We start from the raw sequence: 16047 nt of genomic DNA, 5'->3' as shown, positions 1-16047 counted from the left end.
AAGTCGCTGGGGAGCGGCAGAGCAGAAAACAGGTGGGGGGAGAGCGGCTTGACCTCCTGGCTGAGCCGAATCCCTAAAGAGGGGGTGCGCTGCACTTGGGAGTTAGGGGGTGTTGCAAGCTCATCTTCCCGGCTAGGCACGGGGAAGGAACCTCATTTTTACGGAGGTCGCCGAGATGGCACACCTGGGTACAGGAAGTAATTAGGGGGTCTTGGAGCCTGGGCTGGAGTGGGGGTGGCAGGACGTTTGAAGATGCAGCCACATCTGGCCAGCCCCCCACACACACCTGGTAGGAGTCAGTATGGATGAGAGGAAGTGATGGATTGAAGCTGTGGGCGGGGGTCCTCACATCTGGACCCAGACCTACATCTGGAAGACTTTAGGATGGAGGGGACACATATGGGCGGAAGGCCAGGGCAAGCAGGGGGCTCAGAGGGTGGCTGAGACTCCTGGTGGGAGGGGGCTGTCACAAAACACAGGGGTAGCGGCAGGGTCTGGGAGGGTGGGGAGGTCTCTGACCCCCAGCCGCCCCGCACACTCCAGCCCTGGGTGCCCGGGGCAGGCGCCAACCCGCACAATCGCTTTTGTTGTCTGAGTTGGTCGGGCTGAGTTCCACCGGGCCAGGGCTCCCCTGGGCGACTGCGGGAGCCTGGACGGCCGGACGCCTGGCTTCCCGGCCCCACCCCCGCGGGTCAGCGCCTCTGGCCTGCCTCTGGGCCTGTCCCGGGCTCACCTCGTGGGGCCGGACGCTGGGGTCCCAGGAGGTGGCCGCTGTGTCCTGAGGGAGGTTGGGCTACAATGGGGGGGGGGGGCCGGGTAGGCTGGGGCTGGACCGTGGGAACCAGACAGCTTTATCTGGCCCGGAACACGCCCCCCCAACTCCCGGGCCGGGCCGGGGAGGAAGGGGCGGGCGTGCTTACCGCGGGCCTGGCTGGCTGGGGTGCGCTGTGGGGGCTGCCTGCGCAGCAACAGTGCCCGGCCGCCTGGCCCCCAGGGCCGCCGGAGTCTCAGTAGAGCTTGGGCCTCCTGGAGCCTAGGCAGGAGGGGGCAGCGGGGCAGTTGTCACGGCAGAGGAGCTGAGTCCCCATTGCTGCCCGGCCACCCAGGGCACCTGTCCAGATCTCCCAGTAGTGGCTCTGCTCTCCTCCACCTCCCCCCTTCCCAGACTGTTTTTTGGGGACCAAGTTGTAAGGGTTCTTTAAGGCTTGGAAAGAAGTAAAGGCTGTGGGAGATGAGGAAGGGAGAGAGAGGAAGAGGAGAGGCAAGATTAGAGGCCTAGACAGGCAAGGAGAGGCCAGCAGAGGTGGGAGGGGGGAGGTCGGTCTGGAGAAACAGAGACAGAGCTGGCAGGACACAGAGAAGGTCACGGAGGCAGAGACAGAGTGAGGGACAAGGGAGAGGGGGAGACAGGCTGGCAGGGCTGGGGTGGGGGAGGGGAGGACCCCCGGAGCAGGAGGGGGAGAGGGGCGGCAGTAAGGGTGGCCGAGCTAGGGGTTCCTGGGGGAGGGTCTGGCGGGGGAGGGAGTGTTCACTCACGTCAGTGGCTGCCAGCTGAGGGACACCTGTTTCTTGCTCACGCTGGGGCTGGGGCTGGGACCAGGGCTGGGGCCAGGGTTGGGGCTGGGGCCAGGGCTGAGGCTGGGCCCAGGAGGCCCTGGAGTCCGGCACTGCTGGTGGCCTTTGCACTTTTCAGGTTGACAGCTTTGGACCCTGCAGGAGGCTTCGGGAACAGGCCAGTGGCTGAGTGCGGAAGGAGACCAAAGTCTCTGTTTCCACTCTGCAGTCAAGATGAAGGCCCAGGGTGGCATGGGGGAGAGAGCCAAGCATGCATGTCCCCCCAAAGCCCACCTCCCACTCTGGGGTGGGGGAACACACCTCGAGTGCAGCGAATCCTTTTAGGTGTCTGACCGGGACAGCAGCGACAGGCGACGATGCTGCAACAAATGAAAGTGGAATGAGTGGAAGTCGTTCAGATCCACTGACAACCCAGTACTCCTGAAAGGGGAGCAGCTGCGGGGCAGGGAAACCGATTCGCGGCTCCAGGGAGCTGGAAATAGATGTGTGACTAGCGTGCCTCAGTTTGGCCATGTGTCCCCATGGGAGGCAAAGGGCCTTCAAGTCCCCAGGGTTGGCGGCCACAGAAATCCGTTCTTACACGTTTATGAAGGGGCTGCGACGGTAAAGTGTTAATAGAAAATGTATTTGTAAAGGCTTTGTTGTTTAAAAAAAATTTTTTTTTTTAAAGAGCCAATTCTAAGCGCAGTTCCGCGCCAACTCTCTGGCACTTGGCCCTCCCACGCGTCCCTGTCCCGGCCACCCCGGGGCTGGCCGGCAGGTGGCGCCACGTGCACAGACCTCCGCGGCCGGGGTGGACAGTCTGGGCTCGGACCGCGGGGTCCCGCGGGGTGCTGAGGTGGAGGGGCGGTCGGGAGCGGCAGCCCGGGCCTAAGCATCCCAGAGCCCGCATGCTCAGGCCCACTCGTGCCGTTGCAGGCTGAGGGCCCTGCAGCCGGCGCCTCCCTCTCTCTGGGTCAGAAGAAAGGGGTCGCTCTGCCAGGCAGCTGGGAGCGCACAGGGGTCTCGCAGCCGCGCTGGTGCAGCAGCCACCCCGGCCCCCCATCCCCCGCCGCCAGACAAGTCCATTATCCGCAGGCCGAGGGGGGACAGGGGACGAGGACGCGCGCCCGGGCTGCCAGCGAGCGGCGCTGGAGGAGGCTGGGAGGGGCGACACCCCGAGGAGGGTACCCCCTGCCTCACCCGGGACGCGGGGCGCACGCAGAGGGGAGGCGGCCCCGAGTGGGGCGAGCCTGGGGGACCCCCGCGCCTGCTGCCGTCCCCTCCCGCCCTGCCTGCGGCTTCACCCCTGCCCGGCCCCGCCCCCGGCGGGCTCGGGTTACTAAACGCATTCGCAGAGACGCGGGCGGGAGCCGAGCCCGCGGCCTTTGTCACGCCGCGCGGGGTGCGGGGCAGTGGGCGCCCTTCGGGGTCGTTCGGCGGGTGCGGGGGTCGGCCATGGCCCCCAAGCCGAGCCTGGGCCTCTGGCCGCGACGTCACCCGTTCAATCCTGCTGTCCTCTCCCAGGAATCTCACAGCCAGTCCGGTGGGACCAGACACGCTTGCCCCTACACGTACACACACCCCCCACACTCTCACAAACACAGTCGCCCTTACACGTACACACACACACTCACCCCTACACGCACACACACACTCGGCCCTATACATACACACACACTTTCGTCCCTATATGTACACACACACTCGCCCCTCACGTACACACCTCCTCACACACACACACACACACTCGCCCCTACATGCACACATTTCCTCACACACTCGTCCCTACACGCACACACTTCCTCACAAACAGTTGCCCTATACATACACACACACTCGCCCCTCACACACTCACTCGCCCCTACACGCACACACACACACTCGCCCCTACACGTACACACACACTCCCTCACACACACACTCACCCACACACATTCTCACACCCGCCCCACACATACACACTCTTGACACATTCACACATTCACCTTACACATACACAGTTACATGCACACACTCCACATCTTCCTGCACCACAGTCTACGTCTTCCTCCCCCTTTCCAGGTCACTTTTAACTAACCCAACTCCCCTGAACGCGGGAACCCCAGGTTCAGCTGCACAAGGCCCCTCCAGCACTTCCTAATACCTGAGAAACCTGGGGGAGCCCCATCCTAGTGGGGGATTCATCCGTCTACCCTTCTAGAAGGACTCTCAGCCTCATCTTGAGACAAATGGGGAGGATGTCCCCAGCACTGCCCGGAGCCTTCCCCATCGCTGCCACACCCCAAGGAACCCCCTCCTCTCAGAATCTCCCGACAAAGTAGGGGCTCCACCAACGCCAGGCACCTGGGGGGGGGGGGGCTCTTTTCCAACCACGGTGGAGAAGTGAGTTCTCAAAGTCCTGGTCCTCCGGGACCACCAGACGGGATGGGTGGAGGGGACGCGACAGAGCAGGGGTGCGGGCGGCGGGGGGCTTACCCGGCCGGGCGGCCCGGGATGACCGTGGCCTCGACGGCGGGCCCGGGGCTGGCGGAGGCGGTGGCCGCGGCTGCGAGGAGCGGCAGCAGCAGCAGCGGCAGCAGCCGGGCCCGGCGCATCGTGTCCCGCGCCGAGTGGCGCTCCGGGCGGGCCGTCCGGCCAGCGGGTCCCGCGCGCGCCCCGACCCCGCCCCGGGCCGACTCACTTTCTCCGCTGTCCCCGCCGCGGGCCGCGAACTTGCCGCCAATCAGAACCCGGCGTGGCGGGCCAATCACGAGGCGGCAGGGGAGGGGCGAGGCGGACAGGTGCGGGGCGGGGGGCGCTCCCGCGCGCGCGGGTTGAGGTTGTAAGGGTGGGCAGGTGTGGGGTCCGGTGCTGGCTCGGCGAACCGTCTCGGGGAGCAGAGACCCCCGGGCAAGATGGGGGGTGGGGGGAGAGGCGGAGGTGCAGGCTTCACCCCTGCACACACACCGCGCTGGGGGCATTTAGCGCCCTCGCTGGTGAAGAAGTTGGAACTCCCGCCATCACCCCCCCCCCCCAGAATTGCACAGTCCAGTCAGCTTCCTTTCTAAGACCCTCCACTGTGCGGAGGCCAAGCCACAGTGGGCATCCATTTGCGTGGGCTCCAGGTGCCCAGCCTGCAAAGTGCCCCTCAAGCCAGCTTCCTCCCTTCCTTAGAGTCCAAAACCCCTGGCCCTGGGGGTGCAGACCCCGTGCATGGCTCAGGGCCTGCATCCCACGTGCGACCCACGAGCCCCCGGCTGGGCTACTCCGCTTCCCACCGGCTCCCAGTTCGTGCACCTGCGAGGCCACAGAATATAGCTCAGGCCCCTGAGTCCCTGCATTGCATGTGGGGGAGGCCGGGGGTAGCTCCTGGCTCCTGAGTTCCCTGGTCCAGTCCTTGCATTTGGGGAGTGAACCAGCAGGTGGAAGGTGTGTGAGAGACCCTGCCTCTTTTCTCCTATAGGCCCCGCCCCTGGAGCTTCAGTCCCTCCCCCCGCCCCTTCTATCCTGCTTCCCTATTAGTTACAGGCCACACTGACCCCACGGAGAACAAGGCCCAGGCCCCATCTCTCCTAACGGTTTGGTCTTTTAAGTTTCCCACTGGGTAGCGCTGGCCACGCCTTCTGGCGACTCAGGCTCCGCCCACGCGGGGAGATCGCGCGGGGTGGGAGGCTGGGGAACCCCCTCGGAAGCTGAACCCCCAGGCCCATCCCAGACTGCGACCAGTCGGTGCCCATCCCCCCACGCACGCTGGTTCCTCCTCCCCCGCAGGTGTCCAGGCCGGGCACACAGTGCCACGCGCACCGTCCTGTCCTGCGCGGAGACCTGGAAGTCGGGGTGCCCCAGGCTCCGGGGACACGCAGCCTTCTCCGGGAGCAGCGACCCCCGCGCCCGGATGCAGGGGGTGAGGGGCGACTCTGTCCCTGGGTGTGCTTTGAGGCCCTGCCTTTCTGGGGTCCCCGAAATCCCTGTGGGTCCCTCGCCGCCCCCTCCCGCCCCATCTCCCCTCTCCCCGTTGCCTACCCTGCGGCTGCAGCAGACGGCTGGGGGCGCTGCCCAAATGTCTCCCTCTGCCTGGGATGCGGGGCAGCGGAATGCTCGTTGCTAGGCAACAGCCTCTGGTTCACCACTGCGACTTCCGGGGGCCGGCAGCGGCTTCCCCGCCCCCCACAGTGGAGCGTCCCCGGCTCCAATTCCTGCCCTCCCCTACCAACCCCGGGGCCGTCATCTTTTGGGGTCTCTCAGATCCCGATCTGAGGAGCCTCCAGCATCCCTCCAGCTTGACATTCCAGAAGCTTCCCCCATTGCGTCCTACTCTCTCCCACACAGCTTTATCCCTGCTATGCAAAACAAAACTCCTGTGCCTTCTAGATGTGCAGCCACCCCAGAGCTTTCTTCCTCTTGGTTCTAGAATAAACGGTCCAGAAACAAAAATGTTCTGGATCCCTGGCATGGCAAACTGCCCCAAACCCCTCTTAGCCCTGCCTGCTCCCAGAACCCCTCTGCTCACAATATGCAGGCTTGCAGTCACAGGCACACCCCCAGCTTGCAGGGCTGCCCTTCAAGAGCTAGGTTCTCTGGCAATCCTACACTCCAGCAAATCCCACTAGGGCCCCAGCAGGGCCAGCAACCTCCTAGTAGTGTCTCTAAGACAGCTGGGGAAGGCACACCCCTCCCCGTATCCCGTGAGTCTCAGCAGGCCAGAAATCCAGGCGTGTAAAACAATTGTACTGCTTCCTTGACTCTCAATCAGCAATTTCCCACATGCTTCCAGCACGTGGGTCCCTCGATAGGCAAGGCGAGAATCCTAAGAGTGTTTGTCCAGAAGCACGAGGGACTGTCCATGTTCCCCACTGTGTACTGGGAGCTATCCGTGTCCCCCCGCTGCTCTCCATGTCTCAGAACCGCTGGGGCCCTGCCCTCAGCACCTCCCCAGGCTCACCCCACTCCTGACCTGGCCCTCTCTCCAGCCTCTTCACTGGCTCATGGGAAAAGAGCAGGGAATTTCCTGTTGGATGTGACATAAGTACAGGCAAGATTTTAGAGAGAGGAAAAAAAAAAAGTCCCAAGATGTCAGGCTGGGGTGCAGGGCCACAGTCCCACATGGGGTGTGTTTGCAGTAGGGAGATTTGGGTTCAAGTGGGCTCCTGAGTGCCCGCGCACTGAAGCCAAGCACCCTTGTGGGATGCAAACACCCTGCTCTTTTCTCAGGGTCACCTCTACTCTACCCTCGTGGGGTCGACCTCGCCTCCCCGCAGGTGAAGGCACGTGACTCCCCCCATCCCCCGTTGCACTAGGCTGGCCACACAGAGGGGTTCGAAAAGGGCCAGTAAGAACTGGTGCTGTGACTGTCACTGCAGATAACTGCCTGAAGTCAGAGGGCGGAACCTGACAGGGCATGGGGTATCCCAGAGGGAGCAGAACCACACCCTGGGGGAGCAGCCGAACCCCTGGATCCAGCCATGCCTGAAGCCAACTGCTGAGCCGACGCATTCCTGCTCTGTGCATGAACTGGAAGTGGGGTTTCCAGAACCCTGCATCTTCCCACCTTCCCTGGAGGTCCCCCGAAGCCTACTGAGAAAGGCAGACAAGACATTGGCAGTGAGGACTTTATTAGGGAGGTAACAGTGGCTTCCAGAAAGGGGGAAATGAGGAAGGGGGTCTAGTAACAGGGCCCAGCCCTGGGAGACCCTGTCCCTGACCACAGGGCTCCAGGAGGGGCCCCCAAAGGCACGGGCAGGTGGCTGTAGTCAAAAAGAGGTCTCGTTGAGCTGCTTCTTGGGGGATGCAAGGGGTGCCCCAAGACTTGTGGAGGGCCGAGGGGCGGGGGTCGGTGGCCGGCGGGGCTCTGGTGCGCTCCGTACCAGTTCCTGGCACCGCTCCACAAAGCTGCCTGTGCCCCGTCGCCGGGCCTCGGCCTGTGGGGGACTGCCCCAGCGGCAGCTCAGGGAGGTGTTGCTGGAAGCCGAATGTAGACTGGGGGAGCAGGGAGGTCCAGAGTGGGGGTGTCATGGTGGGGGGGAGGCTGGGATCCCCCATCCCCACCCCTACCCCCAGGTCACCATTCCTGGTACCCCCAGGGCAGCTACCTGGTGAGTGAGGTCCGAGGTGAGGGGCTGGGATGGGCGCCCCGAGAGGAGGCCGGCGGGGCCAGCTCACACTGCTCCAGCTGCTCCATCAGCTCTTCCTCCGTGAGGCCGCTGGCTGCAGGGCACAAATGCACGTGGGGTCAGGGGGCACAGGGCGAAAGGCAGCAGAGCCCCATGTCAGAGAGTCGGGAAAGGTGACAGGACATGGAGGGGCAGGAACCGAGGACAGATGCTCTGGGAGAGGCAGTGGAAGGGCAGAGAAGTGGGGGCAGAGGGCAAGCAGGGGTCAGAGGATAAACTGGGGGGAGTACCAGGGGCCTGGCCGAGCCCGTCCATGGCAGTGGTCAGGTCCCACATGGCCAGGCTGCCGTTGGCCTGGCCCGTGAGCAGGTAGCGCCGGGGCCGTGAGCCGAGCCGCCGCGAGCCCTCGCACTCCAGCACGGTGAAGGCGGTGGTGGGCGAGCCATCCACAGAGCGCACGGAGCACACCCTGGAGGCGTCAGGGGAGGCTGGGTGGGGGGGTCATACTGCCGGCACCCAGCCCTCCCTCTCCTGTCTGCACCTGACCCAGGGCCACCCCACCACCACCACCATGGCTTTGGTCCCTGCCTCTCCACTGCCCATTCAAGACAGCCAGAGTCGCAGGGCCTCTAGCATCACCCCACCTACCCTCCCACCGTGTGTCCCAAACAGGCCTGGGGTCTGTCCTACACCACAGCTCCACGCTGGTATCCGTAAAAATATCAGCTCATCCCTCCTTCCCTCTCGGCCTCTGCCCTGGGTGCCCCCTGGCTGTGCCCCTCACCGCTGGCCTGTGGATGAGAGGCGCACGAAGAGCTGGCTGGCGCTTGGCACTACTTTCTGCACAAACACCTGCTGGTCATCTCGCTCGCCGTAGGGGCCTGGGGTGGGCGAGGTGGAGGTCAGGGCCTGCTGAGGGACCTTGAGCCCCCTGGGCCAGCAGCAGACACCCTCCCAGACACTGGTCTCATCCCTGGGGTGCTGAAGCCCGGGAGTGGCAGGTTTGGGGGGGTCAGGCTCCTGGGGAGGCAGCAGGGATGGGGGAAGGTGTGCGTGGCAGGTTCCCCAGTGCCAGCTGGGAGGAAGTGGAGCTCACCGGAGGGCAGCAGTGGTCAGCAGGCATGGGGACAGTGTGGGTGCAGGTTGAGGGAGGTTCAACAGGTTAGCCAGTTGGGAGGACAGGGGTTTACAGGGGGTTAGTCAGGTGGGGACAGGGCCTCAGGCACCAATGTCATTGCCAGCGCTACAGCCTCCATGTCCGTCGGCCGCCTCCAGCGCCAGGATCTTGAAGGAGGCGAGTGGGGTGGAACCGGGCTGGGTGGAAATCATGCCTCGGAAGCGGGTCACAGACCATGTCCGCACGTGGTTGTTGTCGGCGCAGACTGAGGGGTGTGGACGATGGAGGGTCAGGACTGGCGCAGTGGACCCTGGAATCCCACCCCTTCAGGGAACCCTCTGCCCCAGAGCCCACGCGACCTGGAATCCTACGAGCTCTGCCTGCTCACCACAGCTGCTGCCCACACCCTGGGCCAGAACCTCAGCGCCCTCCCTAGGCGCCAGCTCCATCACGCTCTCCCACAGGTGCCCAGGGCACGGTAGGCACTCAATCAGTGCTTGCTGAATTGATGCACCTTCCCCCGACCAACTCATTGTCACTTGTGCCATGACATCACAGCTTCGCCCCACCCTCCGCCCCTCCCACACCCAGCCGCCCACCCACCAGAGATGAGGTGTTTCTCAGACAGCATGATCTTGGTCACCGGGCTGCGATGCACTGTGAAGGTCTGGAAGAGCTGGGGCCCCGAACCCACTGTCTCAGGGTGCTGCACGATCACCCGCACACCCCCTGAGCTCGTGCCGTAAGCGATCTCGATCCAGTTCCCGCTGTCACCTGGGGAGAGGTCCTGGCTTACAGAGAGGCCAAGGAGGCCCTGGGGACGGGAAAGCCCCACGGACATGCACAGCAGAGGGAGGGAGGGAGGCTGGAGGGAGAGGAGATGTGGAAGCCGGAGGAGGAGTGTCCAAGGCACAGCTCTGAGGACAGAGAAGGAATTGCAGACTGAACCAAGATGGAAGCTGGGGTGCCTGAGGGACTCCCAGTTCTGCACAGCTTTCTACATGCAATTCTGAGCAGTCTGCAGAACGTGGGGGGATAACGAGCAGGTGGCAACCCTGTGCGCAGTGTGCGCACACACAGGTGAGGGCCATGCACAGTAGCGTGGACACAGAGCAAGCCCAGGGCAGAGGGACAGAAGCAGAGGACAACTGAGCGATGGAGCCACTCATGTGAACCCCAAAACCGGTCTACCACGACTGCTTCGCAAGAACACATCCGTGTAAAAAGACAATGGGACAACCCCGTGGGAACAGTGGTATGGGGAAGGGAAGAAGAGGGTAAGGAATAAACATGTGAAATTACAATGCCACCTTACACAGGAGATGGGCAATGACAAGCTAGGCAGATGGGGCTACTGTTAACTTATTCCCGCTGGGGGGAAAACATTGAGCCAGAATCCCTACCTCACACCATATGTTCAAGCTGATTCAAGATGGAAGCTAAAACCATAAAGGTTCTAGCAGAAAACACTACTGGATGCGGGTATATCGTACAGTTTGGGGGTAGGCAAGGACATCTGAGCTGTAAGGAACAGCAGGGTGGGGACTTGGCCTCGTGGCTGTCACTGGCCCCCAGCTTCCTCTCACATGGGAGTGCTTGGGTTTGCTTCCCAGTTCAGGCAGTTGACTCCAGCTTCCTGTTGATGTACGCCCTAGGAGGCTACAGTGATAGTTCAAGCAGCTGGGCCCCTGCTACCACCCAGGGAGAGACCTGGCTCCTGGAGCTAGACCCCAGGTGGGCCACTCAGGATATGTCAGGGAGTGAATCAGAGGATGAGTGCTCTCTCTTCCCACATGTACAACTACTGTGCTAAGCAAAACCCAGCACACACAATAGGCCATGGACCATGATTCCACTTACATGAAACTTTTCAGAACAGCTAAGTCCACAGACAATGGGGACAGAGTGATAAGAATGTTCTGGAATTCAAAAGTGGTGATGGCTGTACACACAACCTTGTGAATACACAACACTCACACACACAAAACCCCATTGAATGGTGACATCTGGGGTTGGAGTGGAGGGTAAGATGGCAGGTGGGGTAGGGGTCCTGGCTTACTGGTTTTGGGAGTGAGGTAGACGCTGAGGGCGGTGACCCCGTCTTCTGCTGGGTCGCGGTAGAGCTCGCTGACCAGGAGGTCATTGTCTTTCATGCGCAAGGGGAACTTCTGCACATCTGAGTGGAGGAGGGGTGGGCAGGCTTGCTCACAGTGCCACCTCCTGCCTGTTCCCCTGCCCCTGTCCTCCTCCCTGGGGCCGGGGTGGGGTAGGGCAGGGGCAGGCTGCCACTTGCTCACCCACATAGTAGATGGAGCCATTGTTACAGCCAAGGAGGAGGAAGGAGCCGGCGGCGTCATAGCTGGTGATGGGCTGAACCTCCTGGACCTGCGGGGATCAGGAGCGAACAGGGCCCCTGTGGCATGAGCTCCCCTTCCCCCACCCATTCTATCCCCCTTGGGTGCCACCCAGCCCAGCCTCGTCCACTGCCGGGTTCTCTCTGCCCCCACGAGTCTCCAGTGTCCCCTCTGCTTTGTTGCCCACCTCTCTCTCTGTGCCCTGTACCAGTCCTGGCTTCTCTCTGTCCGCCCTCCTCCATCACCTTTCTGCTTCCCTCTACCTGTCCCTCTCCGTTCTCTCAGTAGTAGGAGGAAAACAGCATAGGACGTCTCTCTTTCCTCCTATAACTTTTAGCTTGGGGCCCTGGGAGTGAGGGACATGTGTAGGATTTGGGGTTCCTGCCTCTTGTACTCCCACCCTGTCCCCCACCACTCTAGCTGTCCCGTCTGCTTCAGCAAGGTGACCCTGACGTTTGTTTGCTGGGTCTTGATCACACATATACCCCCTCCCTGGGGGGGCACAGAAAGGAACACCCCCCGACACCCGGATGAGGGGTGGCAGAGACAGACCTGCCAATGCTTGGTGACGGCGTTCCATACCCCGATGCGCCCTGTGTGGCTCGTGGCGATGAGCTGGTTCCCCACAAAGAACAAGGCCTCCACAGGCACCCCAAGATGGAAGACTCCTGTGGGGGGCATGGAGGGCTTGGGCAGGGCGGGGAGCAGGGTGAGCGGGACAAGATGAACACAGAGTTCTCTGCTGGGGTTCGGGGCTCCAACCAGCAGGTGTTTCCCTTCAGAGCCATTCTGCCAACACAGAGCCTTGTGGCCAAGCAGGGGAATGGCACATGGATGGCTAGAATTCCAGAGCCTTCCAGAGGGAGAAGGGAAGGGAGTATGTACAGCAGAGATCCCGCGGGGCAGAGAATTCTCTGGGGCTTGAGAACTGTAGGAAGGAACAGGTTACAAAGCTCTGGGAGTTTCACGGGAAGAAGGTTCTGGAAAAGCTCCAGAAAAGCAGCCATACCTATCTCAGAGCCTCCGCCTTCCACCTGCAGTGCCCACAGCAGGATCTCACTGCCTGTGGCCGCTGCCACCATCTTGTCATGCTCGCCCAGGGCGCCGCCGGGTACCCGGGCTGTGAGCGCCAGGCGCTCAATGGGCCAGTCTAGGCGGGGGCTGGAAAATACCAGCTGCCATCCGGAAGCTTCCTTCAGCCTGCAGGATAGGGTGGGTGTGAAGGAGACACGTCATCAACGCTCACTCCAAGCCACCTGCTCTCAACGGGGCTCAGACCACCTGTCCCTCCCACAGTACCTGTAGCAGACAAGGAATTGGGTGTAGGCTACGGCAATCCAGTTGTGGTGTCCACAGACCAGGCGCACCATTCCCGGCTCCTCTGGCTGCCCTGGGTGGGTCGGGTGGAGAGCAGGGGTCAGGGCAGGGGTCCCCAGGACACCACTGGCCACCCTGATGTCCAAGTCAGGCAGTTACCTGACGGTGAGGGAGGAGCTTTCTCATCCAGCATCCTGCCCAGCAGCCCCGCATTGCCCAAATTTGGGGGCATCGTGTTGCTCCGTCGAACGGGGGCAGGGCGCCCTCCAACCTGCTGTGGTCCCACCAGGCTGTGCCGGTTCCTCCGTTTCACTGGGAACACTGGGGCAGGAGGGAAGAGGGAGCAGGTCACCATCGTGGGGAATCGCAGCTGTCTCTTGGAAAGCACTTAACGGACACATGCTGATTCCTGGCAGGCAATGACAAGTCTCCTAGAGCCCCTCACGGAGAAGGCAATCAGCAACGCCTCTAGTCCCTATTTCCCTTGCGTAGTTTGGCTTGTGGAGAGTAACGTCCATAGCTTCCCTTTAATACTCTCCAAGCAAAGAACCCAGCCTCTTCCCTGGACTACAGCTCCCAGTGGGTACTCAGGCAAGCTTCCAAGCTCCCAACGAGACCCTATTGGCCCACTGGGGAAAATGCTGTTTCCCCACTTTCCTCCCAAGCAGCTCACATAGAACCACAACTCCCATCATTTCTCTGGGCTCACAGCACAGGCACCCAGGGGCTGCAGCCTTGTGGGAAATGTAGTTTTAACCATCTCCCTCTTCTCCCCCAAGGGTTGCGCACCTGGTGGGGGCAGGTACCCATTGAAGAGGACGTTTCCACAGGAAGAGCGATCTAACTCCTCCCGCAGCTGCAGGCGCCGAACTGTGATGGAAGGACTAGGACCTAAGGGACTTGGGGGAGACTCCCTTCCGCCTCCCAATGCCCCCCAGACTCAGGGCTCTTGGACTTTGGGGGTGGAGAGGGGTGAGGGCAGGGAGCATTCAGGGACAGTAGCAGAATGCTTTCCAGGCCGCGAGGATGTTAACGGGGAGGGGGGTCCCCCTTACCCAGAGGAGTGAGCCCATAGAACTGGGCTTCATGCAGGAGGCTGGAGCCGTGGACACCCCTAGGTAGAGAATTGACCTGGGGTCAGGGCTGGGGCACAGGAGTGGGCAGAGAGCTGTTCTGACTGGATCACAGTGATCAGTGGGATGGTGATATGCATGGGCAAAATGGGTACTGAGGGCAATTCTGTGGGCCTATAGTTTTTAAATTGCCAAGGGTGTGGGTGGCACTAACAGAATGGAGCTCCAGTGCACATCTGAGGGGGCCAGACGTGGGGGACCAATGCCCCCTCACCCAACCCAACCTGGGGTCCAGCTCTTTGGTGCGCAGGAAGTTGAGAATGGGGGCGAAGACGGTGGGATCCCTGTCGATGAAGATCTGCGAGAAAGCAGGAGCATGGGGTGGCGGATGGAGAGGGCCAGGGGCTCGGCTGCGTGGGACTGGCACCCCTCCTCCCGCCCGGCTGCCGCCCCCTCTCTGCTCTGGCCCCACTCACGGCTCCGGTCTCATCTTTCAGCGTGGAGATGCGGCCGCTCAGAAGGCTGCAGGGGAAAGGGGCCCACAGCAGGTGTCCCGGGGGGCCGCGGTAGGATGGTGGGTGGTGAGGACACCCCCAAACCCCACCATCCCAGCCCCGCCCCTACCCCCGCTGTCCCCAGCACCTGGAGAAGAAGGAGTCTGGGATCCAGGTCAGGGTCTGGCGAGAGGTGCTGAACCTGCACGGTCAGGGTAAACGGACGCGGGAGGCCAGGGGAGAGGCTGAGGAACGCGGGGTCCCTCCTCGGTCCCCGCTTCTCCCGCCTCTCTTGGGGGGTGCGGGGCGGAGCAGCCTTGATGGACAGGGAATTCCTCCGGGGGAGAGGGCGGGGCCTCCCACGCGCTCCCCGCCCCCTAGGCTGGGGTCTCCGGAATCTTCCACACTCACCTCTTGCCGCCTACATTCAGATGAATCACTTCCCCGGGTGGACCCCGACCCGGGATCCCCTCAGCTGCAGCCGCGGCCGCAGCCATGGTCCCTGGGACAAGCCCAGCCGTCCCGCACTCACTTCCGGGTAGGCACGGACGCCCCGCCTCCGCAACTTGCTCATTGGGTCGGAGACTCTGAGCGCCACCAAGGATTGGGCAGAACTCTCCGCCCATCAAAGCTCAACACTCGGCCTCCTTCAAAGAGGTGCGTCTTTCCTGTCCTGGACGGGGCGGGATCCCGCGGCGCCTTTGTAGGGGAAGTCAGACCAAGTGGCCCCGTCGCTGTTAGGGTTCTCCTTTTAGGAAAGGCATTGACGGGCATGCGAGCCCACATCTGAGGGTACCCCTGGATGTTCTCTGGAGCTACGCGCTCCCCCTCTCCTGCCCCCCCACATCCAGCCCTCCAGGGAGGAACCCAGAAAACGCGAAACAAACCAGCACGGCCTGTGAAAGCCAAAGGGTTTATTGTAGGTACATAGTGTGCGCCCGCCACACTGTCCCACCCTTCCTGGGGCCCCGGCGGCTTCTCCGGGTAGCCTTGGGGGGCGAGGGAGGCTGCCCACAGCCGGCTCCCCCTCTCCCCGGGAAGGTGCACCAGCCAGAAGCATGCAGGGGGGCGGGGGAGGGCTGTCCCTCCCCCCTCCCCTGGGGAAGTGGCATTTACAGCTGGAGGAGGGGAGCAGAGAGAAAGGGCGGGGGATGTCGAGCTGGGACGTCCCTTCGCGGATGCGGGGGTGGGAGGTGGACATTTTGCAAAAATAAACTAAGTCAGGAGTGAACCGCATGGCTCTGCGGCACAGGAGTGCAGGGGCTTGGGCAGGGGGTGCCTTCACTCCCCCATCCCAGCCAGAGAGGTCAAGGCAGCATTGGAAGTGAGGTAAAGGCAGGCAGGAGGGGTCCCCTCTCCACCCCCTAGCACCCTGGATGGCCCAGGGGCCCTCACCAGCGCCCCCGTGCCCATCCCTAGGACAGAGAGGGGACAGGAATGGTCGCCGCCCCCACCACCACCGCCACCCCGACTTCTTGGGGCAGGATCTACGGCATATCGGGGCATGGGGCTCGGCTCAGCAGGCCTCCTGCCCACCCCAGCAAGCTCAGTTATTGCATAAAAATCACTGCGCCCCAGCACCTGGGGTGGAGGGGAAGTTGGCGAGCAGGAAGGGGCTGGTATATGGCTATGGGGGCAGTCGTCCCCTACCACTTCTTGGGGTGCGGGAGAAGGCCCCTCCTTCCCAGTGCCCATCATGGCACGTCCGCAGTGGTGGAACTGGGGGGCTCCGGCCCCTGCGGAGGAGAAAGTGTCTTTGTGCCCACAGTGCAGAGAGGATGGGCGAGGGTGTGGCCCCCGGCTAGGCTGTCACTTCCGGCGCCCGCTGGCCCTGCGCTCCCGCTCCCCGCCCTCCCGCTTGGGGTTGCCCTCATCCGTGGACGACGTGGTGGGCAGCGTCTGGCCCCAGCGGGCGATCTCCGCGTGCTCTGCCACCGAGTTGGCCACGGCCTCCAGCCAGCCATTCATCTCCTCCTGCAGGAAGGAAGGGGGGCGGAGTCAGAACCTCCAATCAGATGCTAACCTGTGCACCTGTTCTAGGAAGTC

The 16047-nt window shown here is 62.8% G+C and overlaps 2 protein-coding genes across 3 annotated transcripts in view; both read right to left on the bottom strand.

The window, feature by feature from the left end:
- Positions 1 to 7131: 7131 nt before the first annotated feature.
- SHKBP1 (SH3KBP1 binding protein 1) lies at positions 7132 to 14562 on the bottom strand. The gene is made up of 18 exons (XM_004598009.2): positions 14413 to 14562; positions 14150 to 14203; positions 13984 to 14029; positions 13792 to 13865; positions 13490 to 13548; positions 13224 to 13304; positions 12594 to 12755; positions 12417 to 12507; positions 12127 to 12317; positions 11670 to 11785; positions 11061 to 11148; positions 10823 to 10939; positions 9367 to 9537; positions 8873 to 9028; positions 8431 to 8527; positions 7937 to 8115; positions 7626 to 7740; positions 7132 to 7512 (listed from the first exon to the last, which is right to left on the bottom strand). Exons 1-18 carry the CDS (start codon positions 14496 to 14498, stop codon positions 7287 to 7289), a joined length of 2109 nt encoding a protein of 702 aa, XP_004598066.2. The 5' UTR covers positions 14499 to 14562; the 3' UTR covers positions 7132 to 7286.
- A 229-nt stretch (positions 14563 to 14791) lies between these two features.
- Positions 14792 to 16047, bottom strand: part of SPTBN4 (spectrin beta, non-erythrocytic 4) — a 67696-nt gene continuing 66440 nt past the window's right edge. For both annotated transcript variants that reach the window (XM_058674737.1, XM_058674738.1), the window contains one exon: positions 14792 to 15975. In XM_058674737.1, the coding sequence (XP_058530720.1) occupies positions 15811 to 15975 (165 nt within the window). In that variant the 3' untranslated portion in view covers positions 14792 to 15810. The remainder of the gene's footprint in view (positions 15976 to 16047) is intronic.

The sequence above is a fragment of the Ochotona princeps genome, chromosome 16 (assembly GCF_030435755.1).
Source record: "Ochotona princeps isolate mOchPri1 chromosome 16, mOchPri1.hap1, whole genome shotgun sequence".
In the NCBI taxonomy this organism is placed as follows: domain Eukaryota; kingdom Metazoa; phylum Chordata; class Mammalia; order Lagomorpha; family Ochotonidae; genus Ochotona; species Ochotona princeps.
Note: the sequence above shows the minus strand (reverse complement) of the source record. Positions and strands in the feature narration are given on the sequence as shown.

Bases quoted from the DNA above. Each gene is read 5' to 3' on its own strand.
- SHKBP1 (XM_004598009.2), bottom strand. From the start codon at position 14,498: ATGGCTGCGGCCGCGGCTGCAGCTGAGGGGATCCCGGGTCGGGGTCCA. The intron at 8,528-8,872 runs GTGCCTGAGGCC...CGCCCACCCCAG, and splicing joins TAGCGCTGGCAATGACATTG to GCCCCTACGGCGAGCGAGAT. The intron at 7,513-7,625 runs GTAGCTGCCCTG...CTGCTCCCCCAG, and splicing joins CCTCGGACCTCACTCACCAG to TCTACATTCGGCTTCCAGCA.